The sequence below is a fragment of the Vulpes lagopus genome, chromosome 12 (genome assembly GCF_018345385.1).
Source record: "Vulpes lagopus strain Blue_001 chromosome 12, ASM1834538v1, whole genome shotgun sequence".
Classification (NCBI taxonomy): Eukaryota; Metazoa; Chordata; class Mammalia; order Carnivora; family Canidae; genus Vulpes; species Vulpes lagopus.
The window spans coordinates 45,489,032-45,505,222 of record NC_054835.1 but is presented as its reverse complement, the minus strand read 5'-3'; the positions used below and the strand labels follow the sequence as shown (position 1 = coordinate 45,505,222).

General features: G+C 36.5%; 1 protein-coding gene across 8 annotated transcripts in view; it reads right to left on the bottom strand.

Annotated features, from left to right (window-relative positions):
* Positions 1 to 16,191, bottom strand: part of TANC2 (tetratricopeptide repeat, ankyrin repeat and coiled-coil containing 2) — a 362,852-nt gene that overhangs the window by 237,407 nt on the left and 109,254 nt on the right. For all 8 annotated transcript variants that reach the window (XM_041724731.1, XM_041724730.1, XM_041724735.1 and 5 more), the window contains one exon: positions 15,653 to 15,724. In XM_041724731.1, the coding sequence (XP_041580665.1) occupies positions 15,653 to 15,724 (72 nt within the window). The remainder of the gene's footprint in view (positions 1 to 15,652; positions 15,725 to 16,191) is intronic.

Sequence of the window (16,191 nt, the reverse complement as noted above, 5' to 3'; positions counted from 1 at the left end):
GGAGAATTAAAATGAAGAGAAACTCTTCAAATAATTTCAGAGTAGAAAAGCATCTGGTCTATAGTCATCTCCAAAATATACATAAGAATTCACATTGGAGACAAACTTTATTAATGTAAACAGTGTGGAAAATTCTTCAGAAACATCTCTAGTCTAGTGGTGCACAAGAGAATACATACTGGGCGGAAACTCTATGAACAGAAAGACTAGGAGAGAGTTTTCAGCAGGATCACTCATTTTACTTCTTACCAGAGCATCCACACTGGGGAGAAACTCTACAAACACAAATGACAGAGAAAAAGCCTTCAGTAGAAACGGTAAGCTCAGAAGGCCTATGCGAATAGACACAGAAGAGAAACAACATGACTATGATGAATTCAGAACAGCATTCTATAGAAACTTTAAACTTACTGAACACATGTAAGTACATCCTGGGAAGAAAGTCTATGAATGCAATGGATTGTAAAAAGTTTTTAGAAGTCACTTATGCCATGGGAAAAATGTGAGCACATATATATTAGAGAAGCCTTATATACTCAATGATCCCTTTTGCCTTTACAGACATAAGAATTCACCCTAGAGAGAAATCCATGAATATATACCCTGTGGGAAAGCCTTCAATCCCAATTTTCCTCTGTTCTATGTAAGAGAATAAATACAAGGAAACAAATCATATGAGTGTTTTACAAGTATCAGTAAGGTTCCAGTTCCAGGAAAGATGGAATAAGCACATTCTACCTTTACTTTTCTACTGAATGTAACTTTAAATCCTTGAAAGAATGCAGAGAGCTCACTTCCAGCTTCCTTAATAGAACTACAGAGCACTTCTCCTCCCCATACCTTACCATTACCCTACTATTTACTACAGCTCATTTTACCAAGAGTGTCGTATCTACCTTTCAGCATAAACTTAAAAGGCATGCTAAAAGGCAAAAATATACAATTTGAAGAGACAGAAAATGCATCAAACTAGACCCAGATATGGCAGGGTGCTAGAATTATCAAACTGTGAATTTAAAAAGTGAAATACTTAGATGTAATTCTACAAAAATATACAAGAACTATATGAGGAAAACTACAAGAAATCTGATGAAAGGAATTTTAAAAGATCTAAATAGATCGAAAAATATTCCATGTTCATGGATAGAAAGAATCAATACTGTCAAAATGTCAGTTTTTCCCAAATTGAGCTGACAGAGTCAAAGCAATCCCAATCAAATCCCAGGAAGTTATTTTTGTTGATATTAGCAAACTGATTCTGAAGTTTAAATGGGAAGGCAAAAGACCCAAAAAGCCAACTCAATATTTGAAGAAGAATAAAGCTAGGGAACAGACATTATTGAACTTCAAAACTTACTATAAAGCTACAGTAATCAGAATGCTTGGGTGGCTCAGTGGTTGAGTGCCTTTGGCTCAGGTCATGATCCTGGGGTCTGGGATCAAGTCCGCATCAGACTCCCCACAGAGAACCTGCTTCTTCCTCTGCCTATGTCTCTGCCTGTGTGTCTCTCATGAATAAATAAAATCTTAAGAAAAAAAAAGGGAGAGCTACAGTAATCAAGGCGGTGTCATAGTGGTAAAAGAACAAGTCCATGTAAGAAAATGGAGAGCCCAGAAAGAGACCCACAAAACTACAGTCAACTGATCTTTGACAAAGGAACAAAGCCAATACACTGGAGAAAAGATAGTCTTTTCAACAAATGATACTAGGAGATCTAGACATCCACAATTAAAAAAAAAAATAACTCTAGACAAAGACCATACACTCATCACAAAAAATTAACCCAAAAAGGATTATACACCTAAATGTAGTATGTAAAAATATAAAATTCCTGGAGGATAACATAGAAGAAAAACTAGATGACCTTGGTTATGGCACTGACTTTTTAAGATATAACCCCAAAAACATGATCCATGAAAGACTTAATAAGCTAGACTTCATTAACATTTTAAACTGCAGCTCTACAAAAGACATGTGTAATAAAGGGCCATTATCCAAAATAAATAAATTCAACAAGAAGATGAAAAACATAGTTAAAACAAGGACAAAGGATCTGAATAGACACCTCACTAAAGAAGATATCTAGATGGAAAATAAGCACATGAAAAGATGTTCAACATTATATGTTACTACAAATTAAAACAGTAAGGTATCTCTACACATCTACTAAAATAGTCAAAATCCAAAACACTGACACCACCAAATGCTGACATGGATATGGGGAAACAGGAACTCTTATTCAGAGCTGATGGGAATACAAAACGATGCAGCCACTTTGGAAGACAGTGTGGCAGTTTCTTATAAAACTAAACATACTCTTAAAACTTAAACTTAAACATACTCTCCTTCATATATACCCAAATGAGTTAAAAGTATATTCACACAAAAACTTGCACATGGATATTTATAGCAGTTTTATTCATAATTGTCAAAAGTTGATAGCAACCAAAATGTCCTTCAGTAGGTGAATGTTAAATAAACTGTGGTAGATCCAGGAAAGAGAATATTATTCAGCACTAAAAAGAAATGAGTGGGCTGCCGGGGTGGCTCAGCGGTTTAGTGCCGCCTTCAGCCCAGGACCTGATCCTGGAGACCTGGGATCGAGTCCCATGTCGGGCTCCCTGCATGGAACCTGCTTCTCCCTCTGCCTGTCTCTCTGTCTCTCTCTCTGTGTCTCTCATGAAAAAATCAATAAAATATTTTTTAAAAAATTAAAAAAAATAATAAAAAGAAATGAGCTATCAAGTCATGAAAAGACAGTGAGGAACCTTACATGCACACTACTAAGTGAAAGTAGCTAACTGGAAAAGGGTATATACTATATGATTCCAATAGTCTGACATTCTGGAAAAAGCCAAACTATGGAAACAGTGAAAAGATTAGAGGTTTGCAGGGATTAGGGGGAGGGAGGGATAAATAGAGCACAAAAGATTCTTAGGGCAGTGAAACTATGATACTATAATGGTAGACACATGTCATTATACATTTGTCAAAACCCATAATATGTATAACATCAAGAATAAACCCTATTGTAAACTATGGACTTCGGATGATAATGATATGCCAAGGTAGGGTCATCTACTATAAACAAAGGTACCAGTCTGGTGAGGGATGCTGATAATGAGGGAGGCTATGTACATGTGGGTCCAAGAGGCATCTGAAAACTCTGTACTTTCCATTCAGTTTTGCTGTGAACCTAAAACTACTCTAAAATATAAAATCTATTTTTAAAAAAATTTAAATGCACAAACAAAAAAAATAAAATAAAAAGAATGCCTCGAGTAGCTATCTGAGGACTGAAATAAATAGTAGCAGAGGATTGGGAAAAGAGTGCAGAGTATTAAGTTCCACTGAAGTGGTGATGAGTTTATACTGTGTTATTTCCTCAGATACCGCCTGACCTGGACACCTAAAACTCAGAAGTGCATTCCAGGTAAGAAAAAGCTCTAAGAAAATCTCTACCTAGTTGGTAAGGAGTAGGAAAGGGGGCCATTATTGGTTTGAGAGACTAGGGAAATTCCTCTTCCCCCCCTCATCTTCTATCACAGTGTCCAGGCAATTCTATTCAGCAGCAACACAGAGATGGTGACTGGGCAGATACCTAACAACCTGGGAGAAGGAACCCTGTTCTCTGACCCCAAAAATTGTGATCCCACAAGTCTGAGGTGAATCCTTACTGCTTTCTTCCCTTTCTATGTCCTTTTATCTCTTGATCTAGATACAAACAGTTAAATAGGAATTGAACAGCAGAATGGGAAAACTAGAGTCTGTGTTTTAGCAAGAGTGCTGAGGAGAAAGGAAGCTGGAAATTGTTCATGAGATTGAGGTGAGAAGGGATATCAAGAAAAAAATCCCATCAGGTTGTACAAGAACTTCTGGGCTCATCTGAGCTCTGAACAAGATGTACCACTACTTTGATCCCAGAAGGGACACTGGATCACATTTATGAGACCCATCTAAATAGTACTGCAGATGCTTAGAAAACAGAATTGACAATGGAACTACAGCCCCCAGAAGGCAGGCAGGAACCTGTGTCCTGAACAAATTCTGGTTGACTGCCACTGACCACACCAAAAAAAATCAACATTCTCCTTAAGCCTTAAATAAAACCCACACTCATATTCAAAATGTTCAGAATATAATCCAAAATCATATGGCATATGAAGAAACACGAAAAGCTCAGCTGAGAAAAAAAAGTCCTTAAACAGCATTCCTGAGATTACACAGATGTCAGAATCAAAATCAAAGACCTTAAAGCAACTATTATAACAATGCTTCAGTAAGTAAAGGCAAATATTCTTGAAATGTACAGAAAAAAGAAAGTCTCAAATCTGGTGTATATTTTACATATACAACACATCTCCCTTCTGACCAGCCATCTCCCTTCTGACCAGCTACACTTCAGGTATTCAATAGCCACATGTGGCCAGTGACTACTGTACTATACAAGTGAAGTTCTATAACTATATCAGAACTAAGTTCAGTCTCTAGAGATAAGGTAAAAGTGTGATCCAATCAGTAAACATTGGAAAGATCCAAAGGTAATAACTCTTACCACATCCCCATTCAACTTATCTATATGGCCTATACAGAAGATAGACAAATCTTGAAGAATGACAGTGTGTTTCTGTAACTTATTCAGGTTGTGACTCCCACTGCTACTACAATTTTAGATGTGGTTTTCTCGCTAAAGCAAATTACCATATCCCTGACACCCGGTTTGCAGTTATTGACCAAAGAAAGAGATAATCATATGCAGTATGCATTCAGTTGTCAGGATCAGCTATATATTTTCACTGTCCTACCTTAACTGTCCCTCAATTTCATAGGACACCTTTACTGTTCTATTATACGGATAAATTCATGATGATTAAACTTGAACAGGAAGCAGCAACTGATCTAGATATTGTGGTAAAACATGCATGCCAAGAGTGGGAAATAAACCCCACAAAAAATCAGAGATCTTCCACACTGTGAAATTTCTTTAAGCCCTATGGTCTTGAGCGATTCAAAATATCCCTTCCAAGGAATGCTGCATCTACTCTCCCTTACTACTGAGAAAGAGGTACAATGCCTAGTAGACCTCCTTGATTTTTTTTAAGCAACCTGTACCTCATTTGGTCATGCTACTGTGTGAACCATTTACCAACACTGCTGGATGTGAGAGAGGCCCAGAACAGGGGCTTTGCAACAAATATGGGCTACTTTGCCTCTTGGGTTATTTATTTTTTTTAAAGATTTTATTTATTTATTCATGAGAGACACACAGAGAGAGCGAGAGGCAGAGAACAGGCAGAGGGAGAAGCAGGCTCCATTCAGACAGCCAGACGTGGGACTCGATCCCAGGTCTCCAGGATGTCACCCTGGGCTGCAGGCGGCGCCCTGCCTCTTGGGTTATATAACCCACCAGATCCAATGTTAATTGAGGTTTCTGTGGTAGACAGGGCTCTTGCATCATTATTGTAGAACTTTAGTTAAATCTCAGGGTAGACCTCTACTATTTTATAAAAGAAACAAAACGTATGCTATCTTATGTAAGAACTACTATCTTTCTTGAAAATTAGCTTTTGGCTTACCATAGGACCTTAGAATAAATGCATGTGACCCTTGGCAGGCCATCATGAACTAAGTATTGTTGAACCGACAAATCAATATGCTTGGGTGTATATTGCAGCACTTCATCAGCAAAAGCAAAAAGTGTACATGAGATTAGGCTTGAACAGGTCCTAAAGGCACAAATAATTCACATGAGCAAGTGACCTAAGATGCCCAAAGTTTCTACTCCTGCTATAGTTTCTTTTCACTTAAAAGATCTTAATCTGGTAAATTCTCTAGTACCCTCTCACTGAAAAGAAAGAAAGACAAGAAAGAAGTCAGGCTTATTTACTGATAGCTCTGTAAGACAACAACACACTACAGATGACAACACTACAGCCCCACTTTGTGGTAGTCTTGAAGGCATTAGGGAAGGGAAACCTTTCTAGTGGCAGAAATTTGAACAGGGTACCCTGTTGTTCACTTTGCCTAGGAAAAGAGATGACAGAGGAACTCACTCGTGGAGAGTATTTAATGGATATTCAGAGATTTGAAAGGAATAATTAGGAAACTAGTGACAAGGAAATCTGGGGATGAGGTATGTGAATAGACCACTTGAAAGGGCACAGAATATGGAGCAATTTATGTCCCATGTGAATGCTTACCAAAGAACAAACTGCAGAGAAGGTGCTTAACAACACAGCAGGTTAGATGATCTATTTGGGGGACACAGTCCATCTTTCTACCCAGCCACTCTAACCTTGCTCAAAGGGCTCATTAACAAAGCTGCCATGGTAGCAGGGATGGAATTTATACATGGGTTCAGCAATATGGACTTCCACTCACCAAGGCCAATATGACCAGAGCCACAGTTGAGTGTCCAACATGTCAAGAGTCCATGCTTGCACTGGGGATGAGGTGGGTGGATGCCCTCAATATATGGTTCTGTTCACAGGATGGTCATTTCTAGCCCTAGTAATTTCCTCTTCCTTCTTTAATAAATCAACTACAGATTTAAAATAAATATTCTTTATAATATCAAGGTTTTCAGGTAGTCTTACTCTGCCCCCTTGTGGGAACCAGGTCTTTAATCTCTCACTAGGAAAAAGACTTACTACATCCAACATGACTAAACAAAAAAAATGTATTTACTCAATAATAACTTTATCCGAGACTTTACTAACACGTTTCTTCTTCACTCTTTGTTATTTAACTTTTATGGCCTTTCATGAAAGATCACGAAGTTTATCAAAGAGGTTTTATGATTTTTAATCTCTTGCCAGAAAAACTTAGTTAAGAATATTTTAATCAGGGGGATCCCTGGGTGGCGCAGCGGTTTAGCGCCTGCCTTTGGCCCAGGGCGCGATCCTGGAGACCCGGGATCGAATCCCACGTCAGCCTCCGGGTGCATGGAGCCTGCTTCTCCCTCTGTCTGTGTCTCTGCCTCTCTCTCTCTCTCTGTGACTATCATAAATAAAAATTAAAAAAAAAATTAAAATAAAAAGTTTCCATTAAAAAAAAAAAAGAATATTTCAATCAAAATCTTTCTAGATGTTTGGGAAGATAACCTTTTCCAACCTTTTTCACTGTCCTGCTTTTATTCCTTTTCTTTCATAAATATGGATATGCAAGGAGAAGCTTCTACAATGTTTCTAGTGTTAACTAGGCCAATTATCATAATGCTAAGTAGGATACTTAGTATGTTCTGACACAAAATGTGCTTGGGGTTGCAAATTCCAAGATTTTAAGATGTTACTAGATAAATGATTATGAATCATTTTGAAAATCTGAACACTCATATATGAGGAAATGGTGAAATAAATTATGGGTTGCTTATGCTGTGAAACATTGTACAGATTTTTTAAAATTAGAATTTAAGTATGCTCCTGGAGGGATGGCCATGCTATACTGTTAACAGGGGGTAACAGAACTAAAAATTGCATTTTATTTTTATTTTTATTTTTATTTATTTTTTAAGATTTTATTTGTTTATTCATGAGAAACACAGAGAGAAAGAGAGAGAGGCAAAGACACAGGCAGAGGGAGAAGTAGGTTCCATGCAGGGAGCCTGACGTGGGACTTGATCCCAGGTCTCCAGGATCAGGTCCCAGGCTGAAGGCAGCACTAAATCGCTGGGCTACTGGGGCTGCCTGCATTTTATTTTTTAAGTCTTTCAGTACACACACACATACACCTTCACACATACTGCTGCATATGCCAATATGAGCTCAGGGGAAAAGCATGAAAGGATATAGACTTGGTTACATTAGGATAGTGGAAGGGAAAGAAGCCTTACTTAACATGTTCTTTTTAAATGTGTACGTTGTTGGTAAAAAGCAATCTTTTAATTAGTAAAATTATTATAACTCACATTTAAAAAAATGACTGAAGTATATGTAAACACATTCTGATACATCCCTAGAAGTTCAAGATAATAAAAAATTGTTGGCTAAAAGTTCAATTTCAAGTTTAATTCTATGAAAAATGAGTGTTATACAAAGAATAATCAACATGAAGTTAAATCTCAGAAGAAATATAGGACTAGAATAAAGGCACTTCAGAGGGATTTATCATTTAAGGTCAGATCTTTTCTTCCAGGCCTTATCCAACCATTAATAAATTTGTATTTTAAACATCAGAACAGAAAGGTTCTAAGTACATGATACCAACAAAGCTGACTTGAAACTTTTGGTATAGATTAGTATAAAGCCTGAAATATTTTCCTACTGAAAATAATACCTACTTCATAGCATTATTCTGAGAATTAAATGAGGATTATGTGAAAGCACCTCACCCAGAGCCTGGCACATATGTATTATTTTTTTTTTTTTAATTTTCAAAGCAATATATGTTGAAAACTAAGTAAATTTTTTATCACAATGATAAACTACTAACACAATACAAAATTTTGTTCATTAGTGATGCCACCTAACCAGATATACTCTTACAATGATACACAAATGACACACTAAATACTGAAATAATTTTCCTTACTATTTTATATAATAAAACACTGTTGGTTTAATAAAGGTACCTTTGTAACTTATCAAACAAAAATAATTTGTATATGTTTTAAGAGCATGAACATCTCATTTCTACTAAATATTTTACTTATTAGCAAGGAAAGAAAAATAATCAGAAGACATCACATTTGACAATTTAGTGTATTATTTACTATAAATGCACCAGCATGTACTAATCAAATAAAACTGACTACAGATAATGGGAATCATGCAAAGTCAAACACTATACAGTTTCTCAGTCTCCAGCACAAGCTGGTCATTACCCTGGAACTGGTCATTACTACTGGAACATTACTATACCAATACACATTTTGTATATCAAAGCCTAATGTCTGCATAATGCTATCCTTGCAAAAGTAAATAAAAATTGGGTTTCAATCATATCACATTGGCTCATGCATTTACTTAATATCTAGAACCAAGTAAGTTCTGTTTATATATGGAGGAACTCTAATGAAAACTCATTTGCTGCATAATATGGAGCTAGTACATCAAAACCAATTCTGATGAAGCAACACATTAAATACAGAACCTGCATTCCTAGAATTGATAAGCTTCCTTGGTCAATTTGATAGCCTAATTGTAAGACAGTAGCCCTGTGCTAGATGCAAAAATCCTACTGTTAACAAACTCCTAAATTACCAGGAAAAATAGGGATTCAACAGACAAGACTAAATGCAATAAATAATACATCTCAGTTATATACAATATGCTATACTGGAAAGCAGAAAATAATCACTCAACCTCAGAAGACCTTAACTTAGAAGAAGCTTAACTAGCACAATCAGTCTTACAATCATATGCCAAGAAAAAAAAAATCATATGCCAAGAGCCTCATTTCACAAATCAATAGATAGTTGATATTCTGGTAAGCTTTCTACATTCAACAAAATTCCTTACACTGCTTTACTTTTTTTAAGTTACATTAAGTAACAGAAGTGAATACTGAATCAGTATGCGACCTGGGCATATCCACATTCCTTCCCAAACACCTTAAGTGCCTCTTGCTCATTCTTTCATTCAATAAGTACTGACAAATTCATATATATAAGTGTTCTAGGGCAAGAGTGGCAAACAAGACAAAGTCTGCTCAAATGAAACCTATTTTCTAGTAACTGAGACTAAAAAAGAAAAAACACATATATAAGTAAATGCATAAATAATTATTTTCAAGTAGTGATAAATACTATGAAGGTTAGGGTTGGGTATTTGGTCACAGAAGGCCTCCTTGACCTAAACAGAAATCTATGGCCCTTTATTCAAGAAAGACAAGTTTACAGGCCTTAAAAAGAAAACACTCTTAACGTGTTTAAACAAAAAGGCCAGCATAGAGGAAACAAAGTAGACAATGGAGGGAGTGGGAGGGCACAGAGTCAGAGTACTAGGAAAAGGGCAATTCAGGTAGCATCCTATAGGGAATGATAAAGGCAATGTGATAGGAGGCTACTGAGGAATTTTATTTCAAGTCTGGGGAAATATGTGATTTAATTTATTTTAATAGCGCACTCTAGCTATCACATGGATAATAGACTATAAGTTGGCAAGGCAACTAAGACACTATTACAGTAGTAAAGGAAAGAAATAACGATAGTTCAGACTAAAATGGCAACAACACAGGTGGCGCAGAATGACACAAAAGTATTTTAAAAAGAGTAAATTCTTAAAGCATTATAAAATAAAACAAAAAGCCAATAATAGAGGAGAAATGTTAAGAAATCCATGGAAGACAGAAACTAGATGCAATTGGAGTGAGGAAATTATAGCCCAGAGCATGTGTAGGAGGATAACTGTGAAAGATGAGCGTGTTTCCAGGTCTGTTTTAGGCACAGAAGCAAGAGATGCAAAGAGCAGGAAGTGCCCAGGGGTGGCAATCTGAATGAGTACAGTAGGACCGGACTCACTGCAAACAGGCATCTCCCATCTCCATTTTATAAGCAAAAAACATCATAAGTCTCTGACCCAAGCTAGAGCAGGAAGTGTGGTTATGTTTGAGTCAGAATCCACTGTACCTGAGAGACAGATCAGAGGCCAAGCTAGCTAGTTAACACACAGGAGAGAGCCCTCCATGCCTAAAGTTAACACACAGGAGAGAGCTATCACACAAAGAAAAGACATCTCACCAGACACCTTTCCTTACATGTCTGCTATTATTATTGGAGAAGATACTAAATAGAAACTGAATCCACAATCAGGCAGGGCAGATTATCAAGTATTATGTACCTATAGAGGCACAACAGTTGTTTAAAGTTAGTGTTTGTTCTGAACAGACTGCCATCTCTTCTGGCTCATTGATATCTATGGTATATTAACTGTTAAATAATTTGAGTACCATCCCTCCTGACAGGCAAACACAAAATGTAATATAATGGAAGAGTGCTAGTTCTGGGTTAGGATGGAATAAGCACACTCCACCTTAATTGAATGTAACTAAAACCCCTGAATGTAAATAAAAACCTTGGAAAGTAGAACAGCAATCTGAAGACTGTGAAAAATAAATAGTAGCAGGCAAACTGTGGAAGAAACCAGAATCTGAAGGGTAACTAATCTGTAGGACAACCAATTCAGTGGCACATTTCCTAATGTTTTTTTATGTCCCCAAACTCCCAGCTCAAATTCAAAGGAAATCCAAATCCTGGAACAGCAGAGCAGGGATGGAAAGAAAGATGCAAGACAAGTCTCTACCTGGTTAGGCAGGATGAATGAAGGGAGTGAGGGCGGCTCCATATGGGACTGACGGAAAATTCCTTGGCTTTTTTGTTTGTTTGTTTGTTTTACCTTTTGCTTCCAGCTCTTCCGCACCACCCCCAACCCCCAAAACCTATTTCACTATTGGCTGCTTTCTCTCTGAGGGATGGGACCAGAACAGTGCTATAAGGAGTACGACAGAACTGAAAGGAGAAATAGATAAAATAGATAAATCCACACTTAGAGTTTGAGATTTCAATATTCCTTTCCTAATATGTGAAAGAATGAGCAGACAGAAAATCATCAAAAGTAGAGAAGACTTGAACAACACTATTAATCAACTTGACCAGACTGATATTTATAGAACCTTCCACCCCAAAAGAATATAATACACCTTTTTTAAGTGCATACTGAACATAATAAGATAGATCATTTCCAGGAGCATAAAACAAGTTTCAATAAAAAGTAATTCAATTCAAAGAGTGTGTTCTTTGACAACAACGAAATTAAATTAGAAATCAATATAAGTGGGCAGTGTGGGTGGCTCAGTGGTTGGGAGTCTGCCTTCAGCCCAGGGCGTGATCCTGGAGTCCCAGGGAGTTCCACACCGGGCTCCCTGCATGGAGCCTGCTTCTCTCTCTGCCTGTATCTCTGCCTCTCCCTCTCTCTCTGTCTCTCACGAATAAATAAAATCTTTAAAAAAGAAAAATGGAATGAAAGAGGAGACATCACTGAAGATTCTACCCATTTTTAAAAGTTACTCAAGGATAATTGAAAAAAAAAGGATAATTGAAATAGTCATATTCTATTCAAGAAATTTAATTTGTATCCTAAAACTTTCCCATAAAGAAAATTCCAGGCCCAGATGGCTTCTCTGAGAAATTCTATCAAACATTTAAGGATGAGATAACACCAGTTCTACACAAAATATTCTAGGAAAATTGAAGAAATACTTCTCGGGGCAGCCCGGTGGCTCAGCGGTTTGGCGCCACCTTCAGCCCAGGGCCTGATCCTGGAGACCTGGGATCGAGTCCCGTGTCGGGCTCCCTGTATTGAGGGAGCCTGCTTCTCCCTCTGCTTCTCCCTCTGCCTGTGTCTCTGCTTCTCTCTCTCTCTCTCTCTCTCTCTGTGTGTGTGTGTGTGTGTGTGTCTCTCTCTCATGAATAAATAAAATCTTTAAAAAAAAAATACTTCTCAACTTTCAGCTGGTTCTAGGAGGCCAGCATTACTCAAATACCAAAATCAGATAAAGGCATTGTGCGGCAAGAAAACTAAAGGTCAATATCCCACTTGACCATAGATACAAAAATAATAAAAATTGCTTAAGCAAATCAAATCCATCAACTGCACAAAAAGAGGCCACATACACCTGATTTGCTCACTGGGCTCTAGAGTACTGTTTCCCAACTATAATGGCCCAAATCAAATACTGGAAATATTTGTACCACACTGGAGTAAAGTGATAAGACGGGCATGGGCATCAGCTACCCCAGACCCTGCCCCAAGGACTGAGCACTTATTCTAAAGAATATCTCCTTTCCTACACATTATTTGTTTTCCCCTGAATTTAGAACTGTTTTTTACTTATTATTTCATATATTTGTCACCAACCCTAAACTTTTTGCCAATTGTTTAAATTTTTTCTGAAGATAATTAAACGCATCAGGTTTCTATCAATCTCATTTTCATTGAGACAACTCTTCCGGAGGTTTCTAACCTAAATCCAATCTGGTTTGATTGCCTCCCCCACCCCACCTCTCATTGTTATCCTAAAGATTTCTTTACTTTTCTCCTTTGTTGAATTTCCTATTTCCTACAACTCATTTCTCATTTTTGATGGATCATAGCCTACATATTCCTAAGAAAGGGTACAAGGCAGGCAAAACAAAACAAACAAGCAAAACCTTATATGTCTTATAAAACTGTATTAGTTTCTTTTATTTCTTTAAGGATGTTAATAATGGTTCCATTATTTTTCTCTGCAAAATTTCTATTCTCTCCAAGTTGCTTTATTCTATTTATTTTAATCCCTATCTTCATACAATAGAGGGTTTCCTCAAATATCTAAAGTAACCCTTGGTTAGTTGCTAATATTTAAAAGAAGAGAACTAGAGACTGAGAGCTTTGATACATAGAGTTATCTAGCTGGGCTGTTTTTTTAAGGAATCTCTGATGGTTACATTTTGTGTCTTTCTTTTCAGTCAGATTTTTCAGAAAAGACTGTGCCAACCTCCTGCCTGAAATATGAAGGCCTAACTGCCAATATTCTAGTGTCAGTAGGATAAAGACAACTGGAATCCAATTGTCTTATTTTCAGTACAGGACTGCCCTCAACTATGCCTGGTAGATGTCTCCCAGTCTAGAATCTCTATTTTATTCCAAAGAATAAATTGCTGGGTTTTGCCAAGGTTTAGAGTGGGGAGTTGGGCACTTGCCCAGCTGACTAGTTACCTAATTTTGAGGAAGAGGTCTCAGGAATCAAGTGCTTCCTCAACTGACTTTCAGCCAATCTTCCCTTCATCTCCATTTCCATATGCTACCATTCTTGAGGGTTTTTTGCGCCTTCTGGAGGGTAAATCACGTTGTTTTCTTGATTTCCTCTGCTATTGAGCTTAGGGTTCAGTTTTTAATTATTTATATACTCTCCAGTTTCTAAAATTGTGTTGATGTTGGCTTTTCACCAATCCCCCTTTACTGATCTTTTAGCAGGTTTCTGGAAGGAGCAAAAGCACAAGTCTGTGTTTATCCCATCTCTTTACTCCTTTAGTACAGATGCTCATTCAGCTCAATATAGATGGCTTTCTATTTATTTCTGTCTTTTAAGTAAAGAGATACTACAAACAAAATCTCCGAGAAGGTAAGAAACACGTTTTAACTATTAGTTAACTCTGATGATGATTCAATTCCCAGTAATTTCTAATTGAGATCAGGTAGCTGTGTTCAAGGTCATGGAGATCACTGATTTTGATGTTAAGTTCAGCTTTTGTTATTAAAACTCAACTACACTTATTGATTTGAAAAATATTTTAACTGACACAGCTCAGAGGCCATATGATAAATGAATAATTGCCCACATCTCTATGACATTTAATATAAATGATGATATTTAATAAAAATTAGTATAATTTTTCTATTAATTTCTACTAATATTATTTTTAAGGTCTCTCATACGTGAGCTTATTTTCTTTCTTTCCCCCCCCCCCGCAGGTTTATTGAGATATAACTGACACAACATTATGAAAGTTTAAGCTTGACTTGATATAATCTATAATTCATTTTAAGTTTTTTCATATAAAAATATGTTTAAGGAGAAAAATCAGACAAATTCCTGATATAATACCATGCACATTATTTAAAAATGAGTAAGTACTAGTAAAAGTTAAAATTTCCAACCTGCATATATTATTACTCTTTTCATTCTCCAACAACTTTATAAATATAGCACAACTCTAAAACTTGGGAAGAGCAAACTTGGAGAAAAAAGGTAATAGGATTATGGGATAAATGAACCAGGAACTTTTACAGGATTAAAACACCATAACATTTGTAAATCAAAGCTTTCTTTTATTTATAAGTAAAGATTCTCTAAAAATCATAAATCAGTCAAAATGACTGCCTGAAATTTTGTAATATATTCATCAATTTGGGTTCTCAATTCACTTTCTCTCAGAGATCATTTCATTCATTCAGCAATATTTATTTAGTAACTCCTATATGCCTGGTACTTATTCTTGGCAGTGGAAATAACAGTAATGAACAAAACAGACAAAAATCTCTACAATTATGAAACGTGATTGTAAATAAAATAAATACAAAGATGATAAGTACTATGAAGAAAAAGGAATGTGGGGGAACTAGTCATACAATTTTAAATAAGATAATTAGGGAAGGCCTATTTCACTAATACAGGATGTTTTTACCTAGTTTGAAAGTTATTTCAAAAAAACAGTTGAAAGCACATATTAAATTTCAAACAGAAGGAAAAAATAAGATCCTAACTGAAGATAGCAATATAAACAAAAATAATTTCTTCTGAGAGAGCTAAGACAACAAATATTGTATTGATGAAATTTTTAAAAGCCAGTGTGTTGATATGAATGTTACTGTTAAAAATTTACTTTTGGTTATATTCCAAAAGTGATATCCAAATATATATCACAATGCTCCAAAATTACTTTAAACCTTATTAAGGTATTACCATTTAAAAAATGACATGAGAAAAATTTTCATTTTATCTTAAATAAATGATATCCTATAACTTTTAGAATGCTACACTTAAAGCCCTAAAGGAGAAACTAGAATATCTAAACTAGACCCAGGGAAAATCTCAAACTTCAGATTAAGTACTAGAAAGGAATAGCTGATATCTTTTATTTTAAATCTAATAATAAATTTAACGAAAACTTACCTTGCCCAGAGCGGCTTTGGCGAGAGTCTACACTTGACTGTCTTCGATCCGGTGGTTCCTCGCTCCCTCCATCTGTATAAAAGTAGAAAGGGCATAAGCAAATAGATCATGGAATTGATGTAGTATCTCCTATGGTACCATCTGTATCTTAAAACTACAATACCTAGGGGTGCCTGGGTGGCTCAGTCGGTTATGCGTCCAACTCTTGATTTTGGCTGAGGTCATGATCTCAGGGTTCTGAGATCAAACCTTGCACCAGGTTCTGCACTCAGTGAGGAGTCTGCTTGGATTTTTCTCCCTTTTCTGCCTTCCCCCACCTGGCACAAGCTCTGCCCTCCTCTCTAAAATAAATTTTAAAAATTTTAAGATTTTTATTTATTTATTTATGAGAGACACACAGAAAGAGAAAGGCAGAGACACAGGCAGAGAGAGACTCCATGCAGGGAGCCTGATGTGGGACTTGATTCTGGAACTCTAAGATCACACCTTGGGCTGAAGGCAGGTGCTTAACCACTGAACCACCCAGGCATCCCTAAAAT